The sequence below is a fragment of the Pelecanus crispus genome, chromosome 2 (genome assembly GCF_030463565.1).
Source record: "Pelecanus crispus isolate bPelCri1 chromosome 2, bPelCri1.pri, whole genome shotgun sequence".
NCBI classification, from domain to species: Eukaryota; Metazoa; Chordata; class Aves; order Pelecaniformes; family Pelecanidae; genus Pelecanus; species Pelecanus crispus.
The window spans coordinates 101,457,354-101,481,876 of record NC_134644.1 but is presented as its reverse complement, the minus strand read 5'-3'; the positions used below and the strand labels follow the sequence as shown (position 1 = coordinate 101,481,876).

Here is a 24,523-nt window from a genome sequence, read left to right as displayed (position 1 = left end):
CACATTGTAGGATATTTCCTCTTGTGTACTGTGGAATATACAATAAAGTCACATGGAATTAATTTTGGTTTTGTAAACTGGAATCAAAAGTACATTTTCATAATTCCTCACCTGCCGCCTCGTTATCTTTTTTATTGTTTAGAAAACCATTTTCAAATGAACAGACAGATAAAGAAAACACTGTGATGTTCATAATGGCAAACACAGTTTGGCTTTTAGCGATGCATTTAATCCGTTGTGTCACTTCATTTTTCAAGTCCAACACTGTTCCGCTCAGCTTTTGTGGTAGGTTCATTTTCCTTTGCCAGCCTGCATCGCCCCTGAGGAGGAAGAGGTAGAAATAATGAACTGTTGTCATAAGATCATTTCTTCAGCCAACTTCATTCAGTACGACACTGTTTTAAAAGTTTGCAGAAGTGTCACGTGAACGCTTGGTCAATGTTTTTAAAGATTTCCTATTTTAAGAAAAACTAGTGAAAACCTCTATTTCCAAATGAAAATTTTATTTTTAAATGTTAAAGAGAAGTGGTGAGATAGTTAGGATTTTTTTTCTGTCCTAACACTGAAACAAAAGGGAAAATAGGAAACTGTTTGGATTGTATCCATAGTTTTATCACGGCTTTAAATTTAAATTTCAATTAAAAAAACCCCAAACCGAAACAAACCCTAAAAAACTTTGCTGTATGATTTCCAAGTGGAAAAGAGCAGCCTGGAAAAAACCACCACTTTGAAATGGCAAAGGGAGAGGATAGAGCTGTGACTAGAAAATGAAAGAGTTGAAACACGCCATGTGGTTGGTAGGTCCTGACTTGTTAAAAACTGGAAACTTTTGGAAGGTTGGCAGGGCATATATCAAAAGAAGTGACTGTTGGTTATTCTACTCAGTCTTCACTGCTGTGTTTACTCTGGGGTGGGTTATGTGAAGCAGGTAGGAAATGTGTTCACTGCTGGGTGTTGAATTGTTGGGGCAGCGTTCCGAGGAAGGCTTAGTCATTCCGACAGCTGTGCTACCAGTGAGGAGCTGTTCTTGCTCATCCCACTTCTGACATATGCTTCAGTGGCCCTGTTGTCATTGCCTGTCTTAGCTCTGTGAGCCTGTTTAGCTATAACTGAATTGGATTATAAACTCTAGCGTTTTTTTCCAGATAGTTTTTTATCAGCTTAGGGAGCTTGAGCTGCCTGGATGAACGTTGAAGCTGGTGTGCAGAAGAGGTGGGACTGCATGGCTGGCAGTGGGAGAGAGTGAGCTGCCGCTTTCAGCAGCAGTGAGCTATTAAGTGAGCTCATCTGTAAAACACCTCCCTTAGAGACTAACTTGCTGATAGGAAAAAAGGGAGTGAACTGTGTAAATAAAGAATTTTGCTCTTCAATATAAATCACTATAGATATTGTCAGGAGTTGAGTAGTAAGAAAAAGTTCATTCTCATTGAAAAATGATGCCAAAGCCTAAAAAGTGTCTCAGATTTTCAAATGCTTTCAACATTAACTGGAACTGGAAACAGACTTTCAGTAACATTGGTGATATGGTCATGCTGATATATCCTAGACTTTCCAACACTGAAATTCAAAAGAAAAATCAAAACACTGAAGCAGATATTTGAGCTTAGCATAAAAGCTTTCTATGGTGCAACTTTGCCTCCAATTGCCAATTTAAAGAGAACTGAGGCCTTTCAGACTGGCCTAGATGTCTCTAGATTTGGCCTTTGAGATTTACTACTCAAAAGCAGATGCTGAAATCCAGGAAGTTGCACTGCAGTCTTACAGCTATTTATTCTGGGAAGCAGGCAGGTTTACTTTTTATGTCTAAAGCCAAAACAACTTTTTGTTCAATTTGTGAGCGGTGCTACAAAATGCAAAGGAGATGTGAGAAATGAGGGCTTTGCTGTCTGTTCAGACAATGAAGATAAGTGAGGGAAGGAAGAAGAGGGAAAGCTTACAAGATTAAACCAGCTTGAAATTCTCATATATGGGAGTTGTCCGTGTCTGTAAATATTAATTGTGATTGAATAGGCATTTAAAATCTCAAGAGTATGTGGTGAAAGTTAGGCATCTGCAGCTGACTTCAGCTTGATAAATAGTTTGTGGTAGCGAATGCGTTCTGGAATATCTGAAGTGCGTGTATTAGTTACCTGGTTAGCTGTATACTCTTATAAATCAAATTTATAGGCATTTTGGTTTAACATGGAATTTGTATCCATTCTAGTTTCAGTGCAATAATTACAGTAGCTTAATTTTCATGAAAGTAGGCAGTATCTTTTATTCTTCATTTCCATGGTGTCAGTTGTAGAGATGGAAGTGTAATAGTAAAGAGGCTATTGATATTCTCATGTTCTTGTAGACAAAACCTTTGGAGACCATTCAGAAAAACTGGGGAAGGTTATATAACACACATTGAAAAGGTTAAGGAAAAAAAGGGGGGGGAAAAGAAAAAGTAGGCTGTTGCCAAGTTAGTATGGGATGAAATCCTAGTCCATGTCATTTTAAGTTAATTTGCTTTGTCAGTTGCTTTCAGCTATGAATTACTGGAAGTAGGCTACCTAGTTCCCATGCAGTATATTTCTTGCAGCGCAGGGAAGTGCACGACTGTAACATTAACCAATAATGAACTGATTACTCCATGGTGTTACTGAAATTAAGCCTCTTGCACCAGTCAGTTGACTACACAGGTTTTTTACAGGGCTTCAGAATTGTTTGATCTCCAAAACAAGATGACTTGCTTATTTTAAAATAAGCTCTTTCTCTCTGTTCAATAGAAGTAAGAAATACTTTTACTTGGGTCATTTGCTAAGCTTTTAGAAATGAGACTTGATGAATTATTGTAACTTAGAACACAAAAAAAATTTGAATCCTAAATCCTGAAATGTTAGCCTTTACTTCAGCTACGTGCATGGCTAAAAGCAGTGCAACATATTTTGCTTTGTTGGCTGTTAAACATAGGCTTATGCCCTGTTAGCCTCCTGCTTTTGGTGGGGTTTTTTTTCAATCAGAAAGTTTAGTTCATTGAACTTACTGAGTCTCCTGTTTGTAATTTATCATTAAATTTAAAAGCTAAAGATAAAAAAATCCAGCATCAAGGCACATCTGTCGTACAGAGATGCTGTGTGGCTGATGTTAGGGAGTAGGACGCCATCTTCATGCCGAGTTAGCTCTTGCAATGACAGTTGTGCTGTAATATGCCTTGTGAGTGAATCTATATTATGAACCTATACGGTTAAAGGAGCGCTACTGTGCATTTCAGATCAAATTTTTTTGTTTTGTTTATAACTTCAGTCTTAAAGTCTAAGAGTTGTGTTAGTTTTAAGACATTTGTCTTGAGTCCATCTGTGGCTGTGCACATTACATAGCTCTTTTGGTGCAAACCCAGAGATAGATAGCAGTGAAAAGTTGGACTGATCAGCTTTGAATGAGAAAGATTAGTAGGAGAAGGGTGTACATTTGTTCACATTTTTTAAGTGATTTGAAATTACCTTGTATGTATGAGTGTTCCAGCTGAAGTTAACGGGGTCCATCACTGCTTGTCTGCTGAATTCAGTACAATTAAGATTTCCTCTATACCAGTTAGGTACATGGGAGTAGTCACACAAACCTGCTTTTCACGGGGACTGTTGCCTCTTCAGCGTGAGTCATATAGCGCAGAGTAAAGAGGTGAAAGCTGTTTGGGTGTGTTCTGTCTGATTGCTTGTTCTGTGTCTCTGCCAGTGCATTCTTACTCCTTACAGTGATATCTGTCTGGTTCAGCAAATGTTGTTAATGGAAGTTCTGTTTAAACTTCATTGGGATTTATGGATTTGTAAGTATAAATTTGAAGGTGTCCTTAACTGGTTATGGATATAGGGAATGTTTGTTGACTTTGGGCCAGAAATGTCAGGGGTTTTTTTAACTCTTTCTAAAGAATGCAACGTGTGAGTTTTTATTTTTACAGGTTTTCATACCTCTTTTATTTCACATATTCTGCTCAGTAGCAGCTTTTCACCTCCTGTTGCCTCTTCTGGTTTCTGCTTTCTTCTTTTCGGCATGTTCAAGCTCAAATACTTCATCTTGAGATTCTTAAGTAGAATTCTCTATTGTGATTTATCTGATGAGCAGAGTTGTAGAAAGCAATTAGGAGCAACAAAACCAAAATAACCACATCTGCCTCTTGTTACATTGTCATGGACATTTTTCTGTCTCTTTAGTGTTTTTAGGTAAATATTTGATAAAATTACGTGTATCTTTGGCTTAAACCCCTGCTGCTCTGTGCTGGAATGAGTGGTGCTCTGCTGGCTGTCTCTCCCTGTGGCCTCATTGGTGCTGCTGGTGGCCCTGTTTACTTTAGGTTCTCACCTTTCAATAGTAGTTCCAGAGTAATTGCTTGATCTCAGCTGCAAAAACATCTTCCTTTAGGGTCCAGCAAAACGTGTATACCCCCTCACATTAGAACCATACCAAAGGCATGTCTAGCCTGTCCTTGCACTTCGCACAAACTTTCCATTTCTCTTACATGGAGCAAAACCTCCTGTAATTAATTGACAGTTCTAAAACGTAGGCTTCTTAAACAATTAGAACCTGACCTCAGTTCTCTCGATGTGGTAGTTAAGGGTGTGTGCATGCGTTGTGTATACACATGCATCAAAATATAGCTGTATTTTACTTGTGTATGTATACATAACTGTGTATCTCTTTCTTAAAGATATGGACATTGGTAGTTGGTTACCTGCTGATGGTTTCATTCAAGTGGAATATAAGCACTGAACGTTACTTAAAAGGAATCTCTGTCCCTGTCTGGATTATGCTGCTCTTTCACTTAGGTGAGTGACAAGAAGTTACTATTCTAATGTGTCTGCTGGGATTCTGTTGTCTTGCAAACAAAGCTACTTGCTTGCTCTTCCACTAAATCTTTATAAGGGAGTCTTAGCTGAGATGCAGGCTGTTTTCTCGGCTCAGTAATTCTGGCTGCATGTGGCCAGCAGGGAGCGATGGCGTTTGGAATGGCAAGGCATCAAGATACTGAGCAACATGTGTCTCCCACTCCTCCTGGCCAGTTTGTACTTGCCATGGTTTTCTCCCATTTGGCTCACAGACCTGGGACTGACTCCCTGACAGTGGGGAAGGGCTGGGGTCACATGTGGGTGGATTTAGACTTTCACCTGCGATGATTTTTAATATTATTATGTTCTTGAGAGCCTGCCATTAACCAAAGCTGAAGCTGTAAAATGCATTTAATAGTAGTAATAGAAGAAAAAAAACCCAGCCCCTTCTATCAGTAGTCACCAAGCATGTTGATATGATATCAACAATGTCAAATAAATTTGCCAGTAATCTATATAATCTGTTAATACGAATATAAGATTATAGTAATCTATTAGTATTAGTTTTATTTTACATATTTAATAGATTATCAGATTATTTTATCAAAGTTTATGGTGGAAGCATCACGCAAATAATAGAAGACTATCACGGAAGGTTTCACAGCATATTTCGTGATTTACTTTGCTTAGCAGCAGGTTTCAAGGGTTGTTCTGGCCATGTGGGGACACTTTCTGGAGGTTTTAAGCTACACATAATGGCTTTGCATTTGCTTACATTTTGACAGTCTTGTATTTGTTGGAAGTGCTAGCTGAAAAGCCAAAACCTGAGAAGGCACTGTTTGAGGCCACTCTGTAGAGATCTAACATAAGTATAGATTTTTGTGGGTAACTTCATTTGCCTCTGATCTCTAAAACGTTCTTATTTTGTGTGTATTTTCATGTAATTCTGCATGTTGTTTTTAAAATTGTTCTCTAAAGTATATCACCATAGTTTAAAGTCACTGAAGTTAGGAATGATAACAACTTGGTTTATTCATTGAAAAACTTATTCACCTGCTTTTTTTCTATTTTTCCTTTCCATGAATGTAGAAAACTTGTTTGCTTTATGATGCTTCTTAGTTTCTGCCCAGATTGTTCTTGGTTGATATGGTGCCTTTCTTGTTTTTGCTAAATGTGAAGTTTATTAATGGCATAATTTTTCTTGTTTAAAAAAAAAACAAACAAAAACAACCAAAAAAACAACCCCCAAACCTGTATCTTTCAGCTTCTGTGGCAGGTTCCTGGAGAATTCCTGTGTTTGTGGTTATAGTTGTTCTGATGACTGTAGGCATGTTGCATGAACAGCAGAATGGAAAGGAATCTTCTGGTAAGAAACGAGTCACTATTTCTTTTATTGTTGCAGGCAAAAGCTCTGTAAAGTCAAGTGAAAGAATCTGGACTGTATTACTGTAAATTCAATATCATACAGATTGCAAGAATTTACCATAAGATTTTTAGTATGTTTGTTTCACAGTGATTTATGCATGCTGAAGTGAATTTTTCATTCTTTACAGAAAACCTTTACAATGGACTGATGTTTGTTTTCCATAGGAAAGTAGTTACTTTCATTATCAAGCCCGATTGCTTAAGTTTACAGAATTCTGTATGTAATTTCAAGCATAAAGCAAGCCCAGGAAATCTGAAGTCAGAGGCTAATTCTGAAAGAAATGAGCAATATGGATTTATTAGCTCCTGTAATATTAAGTATGAGACAAACTGAGACAACTCCATACAGAAAGTTCATACATCCAGTCATTCGTTTTTAAAATATAAGTTTCTTACAACGATGGTTTGTGTTTAGACTTGAGAAAAATAGGTTTTGACTATTAATTGGTTTAGTGCGGACTTGGTAATGTTAGGTTAATGGTTGGACTGGATGATCTTAAAGGTCTTTTCCAACCTAAATGACTCCATGATTCTGTGATTCTATTGTGAGTCAGTTTTGCATAAAAGCAAATGTCAAGTGTTCCTTTCTAGTTACTAGGTCTATGATTATTTTGGGAAACTTTTCCTGTCTTGCTGTTTTAGTTTTCTTGAAAGTCATCATAATATTCGTTAGTAAAATTGATTATCTGGTATAGAGATTTTTAGATTAATCAGACTGCCACCGACTTGGTCAGTAACAGTTCATTAGTGACGAAAGTGCTAAGCAGATAACTGGTTTTGTGTTTTTGTTTCAGGTGTACTGTAATACTAAAATTATTAGTGCTTATTCCTGTTTGATCATATTGACTACATATAATACATATTAAAAACAAACAGTGTCTATCCATACAATTTCTGTTGCTTGACAGCTTTGGTGGATATCAAGGAACAATTAAAACATTTTAAGACTTAAGCTTTTCTTTATTTACATACTCATACATGTTTTACAGGGGCAGAGCTTCCTGGTCAGATGATTTCCATTGCTGCTTCAACAATTGCCATGGCAATTTCAATGACAGAAGATGAGTCCAGTAATGAACGTTCCTCACAACCCTCAGGTGACTGAATACTCTGTAAGAAAACATTTGAATTTGCTCTAAAGGCATGAAATTGGAGGGAACTGAGAACAAATTTCAAAATAGTCCCTTTCCTCTTCATCCTGTCCAAAATAGCACATTTATATCTACCTGGTGAAACAGGTGTATCTGTTTTTAAAAATGTTAAGACAACAATAATATAAAAAGCTATCTTTCAAATGATAGTTTACATGGTTGTCTGTGCATTTAGAAGACCTGGCTAGAAGAATTTTTTTTTTCCCCAGGATGAGGGTGTGTGTTTTTCCTATTCTTTAGTATTAATTTTTTTTATTTTCCCTAGCCGCCTTTTGATTTGTTGGCAGTTATGAGATATATCTGGATTTCTGGACGAGGTACAGACAGACTGGAATAATTTTTGTATACATCACAGTGACAAAACCCCCTTTGTTCTCTGTTTTAACTATGGCATGCTCGAAGTCTTTCCTGTAGTGAGTTTACTTGGCATTGTAGCTTGAGTCACAACACGTGCAATAACACAACTAGAAATCTGTAAGAAATGGCTTGAAAGAGTTGCAAAGAAGGTGTTTAGATGTCTGTCACTGGTTTTGAACCTTAGCATCATTTTTCCAGTAGGCCTTTGATGGGATGCGATACTGGAAAAATAAACTATTACGGAGATCTCTGGAAGTTGAAAGGGTTCATTCATTTCCCACAAGTAGGCAAAACGGGTCATTCGACTTGACAGAATGTGAATTTCCAAAACTTCGTTTTGAAACTGGCTGTGTCTGAGAGTCACCTACTTCAAGACAGTATGGTCTTAATGTTGTCTGTAATGTGGAAATTGTGCTCCAGAGGAGGAAACATAGTGATTGTGCAGGAGAGAATGCTTTGAGCATGTGGCGTTAAAAACTTTGGTCTAAACACCACCATTTGTGAAACTAAAAAGTTACTTCAGTCATCAGGTGAAGCGGTGTAGAACAAGCTCTTCAGAAATCTTTCGATGAAATGTAAACACGCTTCCTAATTTTAAATCTGTCAGTGTAAGCTGTGCTTGAAAGCATGCTTCATTTTTAAATATTAAAAAGGCAGCTTTAGACAAGTTACTCTTTTCTTATCTTTGTTTCTACATTTTACATGACTGTCATTAAAAAAAAAAAAATATAGAACACTATGGACGTATGTCCTGAAATTTGAGAACAGAGCATCATGGTGACAGTTCTCTTATTTTTCTGTCTCTAATCTTTAATGTTGGAAATAAGATTTTTTTTTTTTTTTTAGCTGTATTTTGAACATCTGGTCAAGCAACACTCTCCCACAAATGTGCTATGTAAGTGGTTTGTTGCTTGTGGGTTTTTTTTATTTTAACTTACACACCAGTGTTAATTTTTTTTTCTCTTCTCTAACACAGGGGTGTGTTTTTTTTCTGTTTTGAAGTTGTAACCGCTCTTGTCCAAAAGAAAACTACAGCAGTTTTACAAAGGTGTCTTACAGTGAATGTTTCTTCACTTATTTTCTTGAGACAGTTAACCAGATGGTTTTTTGTCTTGCGATTTCTGTTGTTGTTGTTTTCCTTCACAGCAGGAAAAGAACAAATATGGAGTTTCCTGTTTACTCCTAACAGTAGTTCAAATAATTTTCTAACAATCTGTTGGGAATTAGCATTCTCTTCTGTTACGCATTTTAAGCGTCCTTTTGGTCATCTTTGGTTTGGAGCTTCTGTGTGAATGGTGATGAAACACTATTCCTGTACAGCAAAAGGTTTTACCTGCAGGGTTAAGAAACTGCAACTCTTGGTTTTTCTCTGCAGTGATTTTTGGATGTTTTGTTATCTTGCTTTGGAATGTGTAATGCAACACACATCTATTTTATGAGAAGTTTAAGATTTTGAAAGTTTTCACATCTTCAGCCAGGTCAATAGCACACTTCAGGAGATCTTCCTTATAGCTACTCTAAATATGTCAGTGATTGTCAGGGTTGGTTAATTGTCAGTAGCAATAACAATGCTTATTACTGTATTAAAGCAATTATAGAACAATCAATACTTCATGTTTTTACTGTTCTCCTTGCACTTCAATTTGTTCATGAAAAAAACAGGAGGGGAAATAAGCTGTATTGATTTTACAGTTTTTGTTTGAACACTCATGTTTTTCCTTATTTTGCTGTTGAATATTGGTATTTAGTGAATATTGGTATTTAGTGTTGGGGGTGAGGAATTTAATGATACCGGTGAAGGTGGTCTAACTTGTCCTTCCTGGTGTCCCAAGAATTTCCAGAGTATACAGCAAATGAGAAGTCTGCAACTTAAGAATCAGATACTACTGCAGTATTGTGTTAGCTGCCTTGTAGGCAAGATTCTTTTGTCTTGTTGGTTTTGAATATGATAGATACTGAAATCCTTAAATGTAGTCATGCCTCTTACCCTTCCTTCCACCTCCACTTTGTTGTTGTTTAAAACAAAAAAACTTTTTCTCTTGAAATTACAGAAAGATGTGGTTATTCATGAAGCGGTACTTTCATCCTGGTGTTCTGAAAGAATTTTTCATTAATAATAATAAAATCACTGTTTTAGCTACCTGAAGATTTTATTCTGATACCCTGCTCCATAGAGATACAGACACTTGCCTTCCTGTTCATGCTGCTGTTTCTTTTCCTTTTATTTAAGGAAGGGGAGGAGAATAATTCAAAACGCTATACCAGCAAGAAGTTGACTTGACAGTGAACATACTGTGTAAAGGAAAGAGCATGTCTTAAGACAGCCTGGAAAATTGACTTTTTTGTTGTTTTTATTATATTCAAATAAGTACCATACTTTCTGATTTTGCTAGAATTCTTTACTGCATATTATGTTTGTCATTTGGGAAAGACTGTCACACTTTCATTAGTTGGAAGACAGAAAGTTGTTTTTCAAGTTTCATCTCTCAAAATATCATGAAACATGCTAATTTTTTTTTTTTTTTAACAGAACCTGAAGTTACTCTAAATCAGTATTCTGATAGTCCTTTTTTTTCCTATTTGTGTTGAAAAGGCACTCATGCCTTGGTTTGCAGAGCATATCTTGCCAACAAAATGTGACTTTTTTTCATTTGCAAAGTTTGGTGGTTTTTTTGGGTGGGTCAGATTTGTGAACTGACTTACAATACAGTCATCTGAATGGCAGTTCTGATGCTGTGGAGAGTCTGTGTGTTTGTCATGGGGAGAATACTGGGTCATTGGCAGTGCCAATTTAGTTTGGCTTAAAGTGTTGCGGAACTGCATTCTGAAAAAGCTTTCTTGTCTCGGGATCCCCTAGGAGTTTTTAGTCCTTGGTTTTTTTTTTTTTTTAATTCTTTTTTTGTTTTCCCCCATCAGCTCTTTCCCATCTGTGTTTTGCATTCTGTGTACAGTCTGCTCAAGTTAATAGGGAAACTGTAAGAGAATGAGGCAGTTTAATTGTTACTACTCTTAACATTATTGTTGCTGTTATTTAATTAAGGTTTTCTTCATTGCAAAAATACGTTGGATCAAACTTTTTATTACCAAAAGAAGGAATATTCTTTTTTCTTTCATAAAAGTAACTCTACTAAGGGCTTTTGGGGCAAAAAGTGCCATATAACTTTAATCTTGAGGCATAGACTTCAGCATATTAAGTTCCTTTGTTTTTTCTATTTTGGCTTTTAGCACTTCCTTCTATTTGATAAATATTTGAGTTTCTGCTTGTTGTCATGTTACTTCTTATGTATATTATATTAATTTTGGAGCAAAAAAGTAAAAAGAAAAGTGGTGAGTAAGTTGAGTTGATAAGGGAGAATTCTGTTATGGATATACTGCTTTCAAATCTGTGTTCCTTTAGCACATCGTAAGCTGGATCCATTTGTTTCTATTAGTACTCTTCTGCTTCCTTAAAAATACACTGAGAAGTACAGGAGAATGACAGATCCTCTCTTTCTTATGACAAAACCGCTTTGTCTGTCTTTTTAGGAAAGTTTCTGTTTACAGGTAACTGTCTCTGCCCTTATGAAAAAATAACTCTTGTCTTCTTCTCCAAAGTGTAGTTTGTATATGACAGGGCTGGCCTTCATCCCTTTGAGACATGAACTGATTTGCCAAGAAGCACTCCACCTGAAGCTTCTGCTGTGTTTAGCTGCTTGCAGAGTTCCTTCTTTCAGGTTGCATGCTGTAATTCCTTTGGGAATATTCTGAAGTTCCACCAAATATGTTACCAGCAGCCAATTGATGTTTTTGTCGTTGTCACAAGTGTCTTATCAATTGGGAGAGTCAACAGATCTACCTTATTGTATTAATGTGGTGGGGAAGTGTTTATAAGCTCTAAAAATAGTTCCCCTTACTTGTAGAACACCAGTGCAGATTTGTACAATAAAAGAAGAGTGTTCATCCAGTGTGTGAGGCTGCAGAATGTGTCACTTACCACTACTGTATGTGTATGAGACATCTGTCTTGATTTTTTTGTACATTCTGGCTGTCATGCTTTAGGCTAGGAGTGGCTTTAGTGACATGTTGCAGCTAAAACCGCCTGTGTGGAACATGAGTTGTTTGACTGATACGCATGTAGTATACTGTAATACAGTTTTTACAGCAGTTTTTTCTTTGTGAGAGGAAAGTTGTTGGTGTTGACGTGACACAAGTCCAGGGAAATAATTGTGTTCATTACTTACCTGCTGCAGTATGTACCAACATAACAAATTGCCTTTACTTCTTCAGCACAGAGTAACTTTTCAGCTTTTCTTGTGTGTGCATTCTTCCACCGTGGCTGCAAATTTTTCACCAGTAATGGTGTGTGGAAAGTGTGTGCGTTTTGCCACCAGCATGAGACCTCAGTAGAAGTTAATACTGGTGTTCTTAGGGAGAGATTCTACATACAGCACCTGAAGATGGATTTGGTGTCACCCATACTAGGCAGACTTACCAACTAAAAAGTTAAATAAATAAATAAATATGTTTTCTATACAGGAACTTTAGTTTGGACACAGTATTTTTGCCTGAAATGACTGTTTACTGTTTATTTGTCAGTGCCTTTAACCCATCAGTTCACATTTTTTAATTGAATTTCATGTTTAATAACTTACGAATGAGAGAATGACAACATTTGTTACCCACTAACTTATGCTTGCTGTTGTTACTAAAATATGTTACACAAGCAAGTAATTCAGGGTCACAGTGTGAGTGCTATGTTTGTAATGTGAGCGTTCAGGAAAAGAAAAAGTGTAGTAAGAAATTTGTAAGATATGAACTTTCTCTTCAGTGTATGCTGTAATTTTTTTTTTGTTCTGTTTAAATGAGCTTTGAGCAAATCTAAGATTTCTTTTTGAGTACTTGAAGCAAAGACAAATCAAAGATTTTTTTTTGAGACTTCAGGTTTCATTAAGAAGTGAATCGCACTTTCTGTTTTTCAGGGTTTTATGGCTCTTTGATAAAGTATATTTGGCTTGTAATTTACCTGCAGCGAGGTACCTTTACAATTTACCCTACAGTTAGAGGCTGTAGCATCTCTTCTTCTGTCCTCCTCCCAGCACTGCTTGGCATGGTGTTGCATGATGTGGGAGAGCTTATGCAGCCCTGTTCTAGCTTTTCAAAATTCAGATCAGTGCCAAGGCTGTCTCTGTCTTTTAGAGAAATTACAACAACAAAAAAAAACCCCACAACAACAAAAAAAACCACCAACCAAAAAAAAAGGTTAATTTGGGACTACGGAATGTATTCTGTTCTGTGGTGAACATTAATGTGATAATTTCTACTTCTTTCTTTGCATTTGTTTATTTTAGGAGCAACAGAAGGTGATCAGCCTCCACAAGCTTCATCATCTTTCTCCTCTTCATCCTCTTCTGGGAGCAGACAAAGACCTGAGATTGGATCTTTTCTTAGAAAAAAGAAAACTAGTGATATTTACTTTGTTACGCTTGTGTGGGCCATTGTCATTGTCCAGATCTGGCTAAATTTCTGGATTGTGCAGCTGTTGCCGGTGCCTTTTGCAGGTAATAATTCAATTGCTAAAAATGTATATTAAATGATGACTTTGGACAGCCTTAGGCTTTGTGTTAAATAAAATAGAAGGAAAGGCTTGTATGAGTTTTAAATTAAAATTTTTTCAAGACTTTTTGTTAAAACAAGATGAATTGTAGCTTCAAATAGGAAGATCGATGTGCACTGTCTGCACTGACTGTTACCATGTAGTGGACAACTCTGTAAAATTGCTTTGTCTGTTGACTATTGTAGTTACCTGGAATAATTTAGTGCCATACCTTATATTGTAAGAATACTTCTGGTTTAGAGTACTTTGTTTTTATTCCTCTTGATGTCATGTCTTTCATGGCTTTGCACCTATAGATGAAGAATATTTTGGCTGTTATTCAGTAGTGAAGTACAGCTCGTACTAACTTTTAATTTCTACTAAAAATGGGTTGCTAGGCTCTGTGGACAAGTCACAAGATAAATTTGATTCTAATTCTAGCTCTGAGGTTAATTAGCTTTGTTGCTTCACATCTACATGCATCTGTTCTCCTACATATCAAGCAGGAATGGAGTAGTTATGATAGCTATCCAAAGAGGTTATTTTAAAACTGAATGCCACTTTCTCCAATACCCTTTTGGGGTGTGAAGAGGGAAGATGGGAACTCTGGAAATACGCATGAGCTACTATGCATCTGAAGGCATTCCTCCCAAACTCACTGTAAACAAAGTGAGTTTCCTAATGCACTTGGATTTTCTCTAAACTTCAGTTAAAATGCTAATTTTCGGCATTTTTAAATGTATTTAACACTTAAATGTAGCTATTTGCCCTTTTACCAAGTGTGGTGGGTTGGCCCCAGCTAGTGGCCAAGTACCCACAGAGCCAATCACTCTTTTCCTGCCTTCCAGTGTGGGCTCATCCGTGAGCTGCAGTTCCTTTGGGGAGGGACCAGCTCAGGCGCCTCCTCATCCTTAGGCCACGATCCCTTCAGGAGGTGTACCTGCTCCAGCATGGGTCCTCCATAGGCCACGGTCCCTCCGACTGGTGTGCCTGCTCCACCATGGAGCACTTCTGCTCCCCTGGCCTTCTTATTCCCTCTGTTCCTTCTTCCCCTCTCTTCCCTTGTTCTCTCTGTGTTCCCTCCTCTTCTCCCTCTCTAGTGTTTTCTGCCCTTTCTTAAAAATACTTTCACAGAGGCACCACACCCACGCCTGCTGGGCTCACCTGTGGCCTCTGGTGCGTCCATTGTGGACCTTCCTGGAACCAACTGTGTCTGGCACAAGGCAGCCCCTGCTCTCTCCCATGGAGGCTACCCCAGTGGCCACCCTGCTGCCAAAACCTTACAATTTACACCCAATACACAAAGCCATTATAAACATTCTAGTTGTGGGTCTGGAAATCATGACTGTGGGGCCACGCTTCCAGGTTCAAGGTGCTGTGAACTCTGAGAGGCATGGTGAAAGGAACAGCTGCACGTTTGGCTGTGGCACTGTAGCAGCAGCTAAAGGGTAATGTGATGGTTAGGCGTATAAATAGCTGAATACAGGGTAAGAGGAGAGAGGGGTTTGATCTTTGTTTCATTCCAGTGTAGCTGCTACAGAAGAAACTGCCCAGTTTTGGTGCCTGGGTATGATGGTGATGGCAGGTTGGATGTAGCTCATAAATAATTCATAAAAATGTTAAAGGGATTAGGCAATATATTTTAGACTTAATAGAAGCAGAGCTTATGTGGCTTAATTTATTGAAGAGAAAAGTCAAGGAGTGACTTAACCACTATTTAGAAGTACCTCCTACTTGGGTGGGAGGAAAAATGGATGCAGTAGTTTTGCAGTTAGGCAGACAGCAATGAATGGTTTTAAGCTTGAGCCAGACAAATCTAGATTAAAGTGCACATCTATAACTGAAATGTATGAATACGGCTGCTGCCAGTCATTAGGTCTAAAATAGCTACCTGAACAGTAAATTCATGCCAACATAGAAATTAATTTTGAGAATATTTGTGACTTGTTGCCTTAGCAGTGGCACTGGGCCATTAAGTGCTTTTTCTTGGCATATAACTGAATATAACTCAATAACCGCAAAAATATTATGAAAAGGCAATATAATGATGAACAGAGCCAAATTTAGAACAGTGGATCACATTAAGTGTCAGAAGGTGAATGATGATAACTGGATTGTTAAAAGAGAGGTGGTATTAAAAATATTTAGTAGTGGAAAATAGGAAGGGTTATAAAGCAAGTTTCCTTGGAACTGTTCAAGTTTAAGGAGACTAATAACTTTAAGCATTTCTGATAACTTAAGGAGAATGCTTCTAGCATGTAAAAAAATAAAATAGTCCCCCAAAACCTTAAATAGAAAGGTGTTAATTTTACCAGAGTTCATTATATTAGTAGACAGGACTTCCATGAAGTAGCATTTAGGTTATTAGAAATACCTTGGTACCATTAATATTTTTCCTTGAATGCATTTGTACTTTGGTAGAATGAGAGATGCTCTTTTAAAATTGCTTAATGTAGAGGGTGTTAAAATTATAGCATAAAATGAAAAGGTGAAAAAATGACTTTTGAACTCAAAAGCTAAGCAATCTGATGTAAGCCTGGGAATCCTGGTATTGTCTCTTTTTAAGATCTTTCATTTACTTCTTGCCTGTTCTGTTGGATCCTTTTTTTAATTCTGTTTTTGTCTTCAAGTCATTTTCTGCTTCCTGGGGATGTTTGGAATTTCTTATTATGCAGCCTTTTTCTTTTGCTTACAACTTCCGAGTAACAGTTCTCCTTTAGCTTTTTCTCTCCTGCCTCTTTTGAACCTAATATAGTTACAGTTGTGTGATTGACTGTAGCACCTCCTGACATCACCTTTGCAATGAGTGTACACTCAGTTATTTCAGAAGATATTATTTAAACACTTATTTAAAAATAATAGCAGAAGGATAGAATACCATTGCAGGTGTGTTGTTCACCTTGCCAAATGCAAGCTTGCCCCATTTTGCTGGGCAGCAGTTTGTGTATTTACCGTGAGCTGCATTTCATCATACAGAACGTCAGCCTGTAAGTTAGGTGCTGGCACTCGCACTGTATTTTCTCCTTTTTTGTATGTTTGCCACATGAACTTTAGTTGAAAGATTATTAGATTATTCTATTTCTTCAAGAGAGTAAATCCCGTATTTGCCACATGGTGGTGCCAGAGGGTAAGTAAACCAAATGTCAGCAAATTGTTGTATGTGCTTTCCATGAACAAGAATGTAAATTATTACACAAGTGGCTTACAGGTAATAGGCTCTTGTGGAACTTCGATAAATGCTCTGTGGATATTAAAAGTTAACCTTCTGGGCTATGTATGTCATTTTACACATCTCCAAGTAGAAGCATGATGTGACTTTTTGAGGATGAGGGAATTGCTGTGGTGTTGACGTATGGCAGTAAGTAACGAATCTAGTTTGGAGAATAGTCTTTCATATTAAAAAAAAGCTTTATTAAAAGCACACTTGAATGTAATGATGGGGAGTTCAGTAGGAAATGTTTCTATAAATACGATATAATTGGAGGAGTACTGCTGCCATTTTCACAGACAGTTATTTTAGTGTAAGTAGAATTTTTAACATTGACTAATTTTTGATCTACATGTGACATTCACTGTTACAAACTTCTGGTTTAATAAAAAATAGAAATTAGGAAATTAGGAGAACGATGTGATTCTGTTGCTAATAGTTTCACTTTGTTTTCCTTTAGAACCATAATTTTCAGTATTTGGGGATGCAGCATGGTTTTTTTTAGAGGTTTGTGTATCAGTAGTTCATGGCAGGACTGGGTTGTGAGACCTCCTGGTCTGTTACTGCAGTGTGTAATAATTATGATCCTTTAAGTTGATGTATCTTGTAATGATGTTTTTGTGACTAGTGTGTTTGCATCAATACACTAGTAAAATCAGTGGTAATACAAATCTTTGTTTATAATGTGAATTAATTAACTCCTCTGTTCTGATGCTTAATTTGCTAGTGGCTTTGGAAGATTATTCGTTTTTCTTCTTTTCAGTGATGAGAAGATAGATAATAATTTGAGTGGTGTCACATTTTTTTGAATTAAAAAAAGAATATGGCAAATATTTCATGACTCTTAAAAGTCTGTTAGCTTCCAAGGAAAGTTTCATATGTGTCATGCTTTTTTGCTTTTATATTCCTGATTGTGATGATTCACAAGTTTTGCACATAGAGTAAGTGCGTGCCATCACAGAATTGGAACCATAAGCCTTGTGCAAAAGTCTCTGGGCTTTATTTCATGGCGAGTAAACATGAGCTTTTATTTCTGTAACCGTAATGCTAGACATTTCTAGTGTTGTTGAGAAGCTCTTTATTTTACAGTGGATATATGTTAGGAGTGTTGGAGAAAAGCTGTTTGTGGTAGCAAAATGCTGCTTTTTTTGGGGAAAAAATGTTGTAAATATTTCTTCTGTTGTCTGGTTTTGAGGAGCAGTATGGATTTTTCTGAAGCTTTGTGTGATCGTCTTCAAACCAAGATAAAAAGCGGATCTCCAGAATAATGTTTTTGATGTTTAAAAGCAAAATTAATCAGTAATTCTATTTCAGTTGAAGGTTTAAATGAACACTTCTTTACTGTGAAATTACGCATGTTTTGCGTCAGTTCTTAAAGGAAAGATACAGCTTGAAAATTCTGAAAGAGGTTTCTAATGGGAAATAAAACCCAAGAATCTTTCCTTCTTTTTCATAGGTCTTTCAGAATGGAATAGATGCGTAGTCTTGTGGTGCTCCTCTGAAATCTCTAATGCTTAATTTCCTTCTTGTGGTTACAGTTTGGGCACTTAAAAAACTTGTGGTTCATTTTGGAGTTTTGAACTTCATGGCAAACCATTGCAAAAGTTGGTGGCAACTTGTTGAAAATTTTGTGAAGGAACGTCAGGAAGCTCTTGCTCCACGACCCATTAGGGGGCTCGGAAGAGTCATGCTAAAGCTTGACAGTAAGGTATTTCTACTTATTTCCTTAAGCAACCTGAAAGTTTGTTTTATTCTTTGTTCACTGTATGCTGAGACGCTTTAATTCTAAAATAAATGTCTGTCACTAATGGACATGTCTCTCATGTAAAACTGTATCTGTTTTATGGTGTATTTTAAACCATGTCTCTTCTGTCACTATTCACACTTAAGTATGCATTTAAACTTCGTTAAATGATTACATGCAAAGCTTGACAGAAGTCACTTTTTAAATGTCAAGTTAGCTTTAGAAGATTCCTTATCTGAGTAAGGCAAACTTCTCATGGTTCAGTCACCTTACCTGATTACAAAGATTTTGAAGTTATACTTAATGAGCATTAATGTGAAGCATGAGATGTTCCTACTTCTGTTGTGAAAACTTAATTTAAAAAGCAACCCGTTTTATTCTGTAAGTAGGGCCTGAGCTAGTTCAAACACATTTGTTTATACTGTGTGTAAGTATAGTTGTTGAACACAGTGGCATGGTGGTACAGAAGGGAGGCTTCCCTCTGTAAGGGAGGAAATATGTGGGGTAAGGTATTTGGGCAGTGCCATAGAATAAGGCTTCTGTGCTCCCCTCCCTTCTCCCCCACTCAAAATGTACCCACATTTGCGTTGCAAATTGCAGAGTTGGAAAGTTCCATAAAGGAGCCTTATGAAGGCTCCTCAGTTCAGAATTGTAAGTTTTGACTTAATCAAATAGATTATTTTGGTTATAATAGCTGTGGCAGTGTGTAAGAATGTGCTTTCTGTAACTGTGTTACTAAGTATTCTCTGCTTTAGAAAAAGACGTTACCTCAGAGTTTCTATAACTGAAGAGCTGAACCCTGTAAGTACATTTGTCAGAGCATCTGTACCTCAGCAGATCTGTCTGCAGGTTATGGCTCTGAATCCCTACAGGGAAAGGGTGAGCTTAAGCCCGGATCTAATGGGTAAATGGATGTCAAAAGGTCACCAAAAGCACTAAAATGGCTGTAGGAAATAAGTAACAATTTCAGAGTTCATTGAGGAAGAATTTGGAAAAGGAAAAGCCTTTCAGAATACAGTTATGAACAAGGCAAAGGGGGTTTTCAAAGGCAGTGGGAAGTATTAATATGTTAGGAAAAAAGCTTACATTATACAAAGCTTTTCATTAAAAGCTTTTGTTTTGTAAGTAAGAAGACTCTATAGAGACAATATCGTATGTATTGTATTTCATGAGTTGTCAAGTTTAGTATCCTTGTAGTGCATAGCTATATGATATAGTATCCTTCCTAATTCCACTAAGTCTTTTCTCCTTAAACAAGGTAGGGCTTTTGTCGTACTGTGCAGCAGAGCTTCCCACTCTTCAGCTTAAATGTATTTAAGGTCAGTTTATATTCATGTTGTTCTTGTCTAAGCAAAATAAGCGTTGGCACAACTCATTTCTCCATCTCTCCTCTCCCCCCCATTTTTTAGATGATAGTCATATTCCTTCTGAGTCTATGCTGTGTGTATTAAAGCAATTCAAGCTCTTCTAGCCATTATAAGAAGGACACCTGATACTCTGCATGATTCTGTTGTCCTCGTTTGTGCCTATTCTAATTATAGTTAATCCGGCTTTGTCATGGGTGGCTGGAATTACATGCAGTCTTCCAATGCTTATCACACAAATGCTTTCATATCTTTTAAATTCTAGTGGATATGCTTATTCTGTTGCGTTGTAGGGTCATGGATGCATCTCATCTCTGAGAATTTGGGAAGCAATGCCATAGGATATTGACACTTGTGATTTTTGTGGGGACAGGGAGAGGAGAGGAATGAAAATTACATCCTTGCAAGGTTTTTTAGAAAGGATGGATGACCTGTATTTAAGTTCGATTACCAAACATTTTGGGTTTAGTAGGCACTGTTGAAGAGTAAGTAGAAATATTCAAACACAGTATAGAAATTCATGGAGTAGATTGTTACAGCTTACCTTTTATTTGTGTGTGTGTGAGAAACCAAGATTGAAGGATCACTTCCTTTGTAATTAGACGTTTAATTTTGTAATAATTTTATTTGTACTTTGTTTTCCTGGGAGCTGAAGCTTCTTAGTGATTTTTTTTGTTTGGTTTGGTTTGGTTTGGTTTAGTTTTTTGTATACTGAGTTAATTGGAGGCCGAATCTCAGCATCAGGATGTATTGGGGCTCTTAGCTAAGTACAACAAGCCGTTGACAAGGTCTGTTTCACACAAATATCTAGTGGTACTACTTGATCTTTCTAAAGTGGTATGTCTATGTCCGATTAGGAAATATTTACAGTTTTGAGTGAAAGGTAGTGAGGACGGGGAAGACATCTTAGAGTGGCATGTCTTTTTCTCCCAAATGAAGTTTAGGAGGCTAGTGTAGATGGTCCGGAAAATAACCCATTGTGAGAAATTATGGGAGAGTACTGCTCATGTATGCAAATCTTTGAGCTTTACTGATTATGTCAGTTTCTTAAATGAAAGCAGTAAGAAAAGAACTGCTCCTCTTCTTCCCCGCTGCTCATCAACCTCTGGTTATCTTGGAAATGCAGACAAATTTGAACTGAAGAGAAGTTCTGATCAAGGGGAAAGAAAGTAGGGCATTGCTTTTCATTTTCTTTATAAACAGTAGGTCAACCTGTGCCTGTATGTGCAGGCCTGCTTTAAATATGAGCTATGGAAATAGGGTGTCCTTACTGTATTCTTTAGTCCCTGGTTGTGCATTTGCCCCATGGAGCCAACAGACGCAGCAGTTCAGGTATGAGAGACTTCCTGGAGGAAAGGGTAGGGAGGTTTCTGTTGTTAATCATCAAGTAATCTTAAAACTTAATAGATATGGTATCATGCATGTTCTTATCAACAGTCAAGAACTAATAATTTGCTTCGCTGATAATTTATTTATTTTTTTTTTAAAAAGACAACTTGTCTTTTAACGTGGCGACTGTGGTTCTATTTTGATTAGAGTTTGTGAGGGAGTTCAGCAGCATAGGCAGTTGCTCAACTGCATGTACTAGACTTCTATTAATTAGAACATGCTAGTATTTTACATGCATGCTTTCTGGTAGACTTCGGTGAATCATGTAGTTGTTATATGCTTTTTCTAGGTATAGCGTACTAGAATGTTATATATGGTGGACTGTACTAGATTGTTTGGACTTTGGGTAAAGTCAAGGTTTGGTCCTTCTGGTACCAACTTTAGCACATAGTTAAAACAAGCACAGAAAACGGGCAGAATCTCTGCCAGTGCATATATTATTCTAGGAAATACTTCCATAGACTTGTAAGATCTTATAGTTTTCCAATAAAATACTGGAAAAGTGGCTGTAGCCTTATTAATTTTGGATGACTTGAAGATTAGAATTAAGCTGTAGCCTATTTTTAAATGCAGATTGATTACATTTGTAGAACTACTTAAGCATCAGTATTGGTAACATAGTAGGCAGGTAGAGCCTCCCAAATGCTAAACATCAATAAAAAAATGATTGTTGTCTTTGACATATAATGTTATTTCCTAGTTATTGTATTTATCATCAAATTCCAGGAGGCTGAGATTATAGAAAAATACCAAAGACTTCCTTTCATGTTCTGCTAAAGTCTCAGGCTAACAATAGAGCTCTAGCTTTTGTTGGATTTTTTTTGTATTGGAGTTGCAAAGTGGAGAGATACAGCCATGAGATCTGCGTTTTTTCTAAACTGAACCTAATGTATAGTGGGTTTTAATATGCAGAAGTAAAGTTAAAGGCAAAAGTATGTTGCTGAATCAGTGAACAACTTCACCTTTTTTCACTGATAAATTATTCCGTAGGTGAAGAGGTAAAATAAAAACAAATTCTGCAGTGTCAATTTGAGGCTTTTGAAGCTTTGTCATTGCTTTCCATTACTGTGATTCTTTCCATGAGTAGTAAAAGCTAGTAAAAGTGGGTGATTTGTGACGTATTTTATTTTCATGTTCCCTGACGTTCATATTTCTTTGTAAATCTGCTTCTTGCTTCCAATATAACTTAATATTCTGAGATTTTTTTTTTAATTTGAAATGTTCTTACATTTTGTTTTCACTGGGAGCTAATATAATTTCTGGCAACTGGTGAAAACACTAGATTTATTGAGCATGCAATGATCTTGTTTTCAGGGAGAAACAAACGTCACTTACTTGATCTTAACCTCTAACACAGATCAATAACAACATTAAAGCTTTTCACTGTTGTGATTATGCTACTAACTTATTACTAATGGCTGGAATTAAGAGTATAGTCTTACATAAACTAGGTCCTAAAATGGGTGTACTTGAGCAGTATGGGTGAGAATTAGTAAGGAAAAATAACTGTGGTACAAAAGGAGAAATTGACTGTTGAGAAGTGCAAAGAGCCTTTTGCACAGCCAATAAAACTCTATGAAATCCATACATTTATTTGATCTATAATTTGCTGTTGTGTGTATATCAGATTTAATTACGTATTTGATGTTGTGCCATTGAATGTGAATGTTGTAATATGATTGTGGTACTTAAAAAAAAAAATAGAAAATTTGTTTAACGGTAGTTAACATAACAGGAGTGTTCTGAAATACATAGAAAACTGCTTGAATGGAAGTATTAATGCAATAAACAAGTATCTCATGTTAAGTTCTGGTGTTTCAGTAAAGTGTCCTCCTCAGAGTACTTTTACAAGTCCTGCTCTGAAATCTGAAATGTTTAGCTCTCAGTATAATTACACTGGAATTGCCCAGATTATACTGTTAGCTCTGTTAATATCATTAAAGTTGTTTTTATTTGTTATGTCCCTCTTCGTTTCAAAAAGTGCATGTTAATAGTAAAATCTAGATTATTGCATTAGAAGTTATGATCTTTTCTTCCTATTGCAGTTTACCTTTGTGTCTGGAACAATTTCATTTTCATTCTGTGGATGACTTTGCCTGCCTCATTGCTTTTTTTCCCCCTCTCTATTACTGCATTTTTCAATAAATTTCCACTGTGTTCTTGTCTTTTTTTCCCTTTTCTTCCATCTCCCCCTGCCACTGACAAGCTGTGGCACTGGCTTAATAAGAAGGTAAATAAACAGAAAAATTGTGATTCCAACTAATGGATTCTGTGTTTTTGGGGAGTTTGGGTTGGTTGGTTGGTTTGTTTTTTTTTTTTTTTCCCCCCAGCATGAACACTCCTTAACATGCCTTGCTTAGTTTTCTCTCCCAAGTGTCTCTTTTCCAGCTCTTGATATAAGCTACTGAAGGTCATATAATTCTACCTGATGTCTCGTCTTCTACTAAAATGAATGCACATAGTTAAATGTTTTGTACAGCAGAATATTGCATTAGCTTTTCAAGTAGTAGTTTGATTTAGTGGCACTTTATATTAAGAACAGTTGGTCTCCACCTGGTCCCCACTTGCACGCAGAACACAACCAGTTCTCTCCCAGACTGGAGAGCTATTCTCTGATCAGAGAAAGCATCAGTTAACTGAATTAACATGGGAGTGGTGAGGGTGAAGCACAGTTGTAAAGCCATGAATGTAAATGCTTGCAAATAGTGCATTGACTGGCTTCCATCAGTGCTGTTAATCTTTCACTTTTGAAGTGTCAAACTGGCCTGTATGTGTGGTATTCAGTGTAGCAGGAGTGAAATGAGAATATTCATGGTCTCAGAACTGCTGAATCTACCAACAGTCTTAAGGGAAGTGAGGGCTAGTAAAAACGTTTAAAAAATATAATTAAAGCAGTTGGTATAGCTAAAATGTTTTTTCTTTCTTGTGGCTTTTAAAAGTGTGTGTGATGTGTTTTATAAGAAATGTACTCCTCAGTTCCCATGGTTCATCTTAGTGAACTAGGGTTAACTATTGTTCTTTGGGGAACTGTCATCCCAAGAGAAGTTAAAACTATTCAGTCCATGTTTGGCCTCATGTGTGACTGAAATCTGGACAAGTCCTCAATGCAGTGATACCTCCCTGGGGCTTGGGCAGTGTCATTGCTTTAGGCAAGCACAGAGCTGGAGAGGGATGCCTGTAGCATGTGTACATCTGCAGGACCTCAGAGTTTTGAAGGTGAAAATCTAGTATGTGATAAAATATATGAAAACCAAGTAATTAAGTGAATCATAGAATCGTTTAGGTTGGAAAAGACCTTTAAGATCATCCAGTCCAACCATTAACCTACACTACCAAGTCCACACTAAACCAATCAAGGGTAGACTAGACTAAACCGTGTCCCAAAGTGCCACATCTACCCGTTTTTTGAACACTTCCAGGGATGGTGACTCCACCACCTCTCTGGGCAGCCTGTTCCAATGCTTGACTACCCTTTCCGTGAAGAAATTTTTCCTAATACCCAAATACCATCTCTGGAAATGGGTTA

At 36.9% G+C, this 24,523-nt stretch overlaps 1 protein-coding gene across 2 annotated transcripts in view; it reads left to right on the top strand.

Annotated features, from left to right (window-relative positions):
• Positions 1–24,523, top strand: part of TMEM245 (transmembrane protein 245) — an 85,467-nt gene that overhangs the window by 7,812 nt on the left and 53,132 nt on the right. Inside the window, exons 2-7 of one of the 2 annotated variants that reach the window (XM_075705588.1) lie at positions 4,670–4,787; positions 6,052–6,153; positions 7,202–7,309; positions 13,048–13,257; positions 18,039–18,208; positions 23,204–23,227. In XM_075705588.1, the coding sequence (XP_075561703.1) occupies positions 4,670–4,787; positions 6,052–6,153; positions 7,202–7,309; positions 13,048–13,257; positions 18,039–18,208; positions 23,204–23,227 (732 nt within the window). The remainder of the gene's footprint in view (positions 1–4,669; positions 4,788–6,051; positions 6,154–7,201; positions 7,310–13,047; positions 13,258–18,038; positions 18,209–23,203; positions 23,228–24,523) is intronic. The other variant, XM_075705589.1, reaches the window with a different exon arrangement.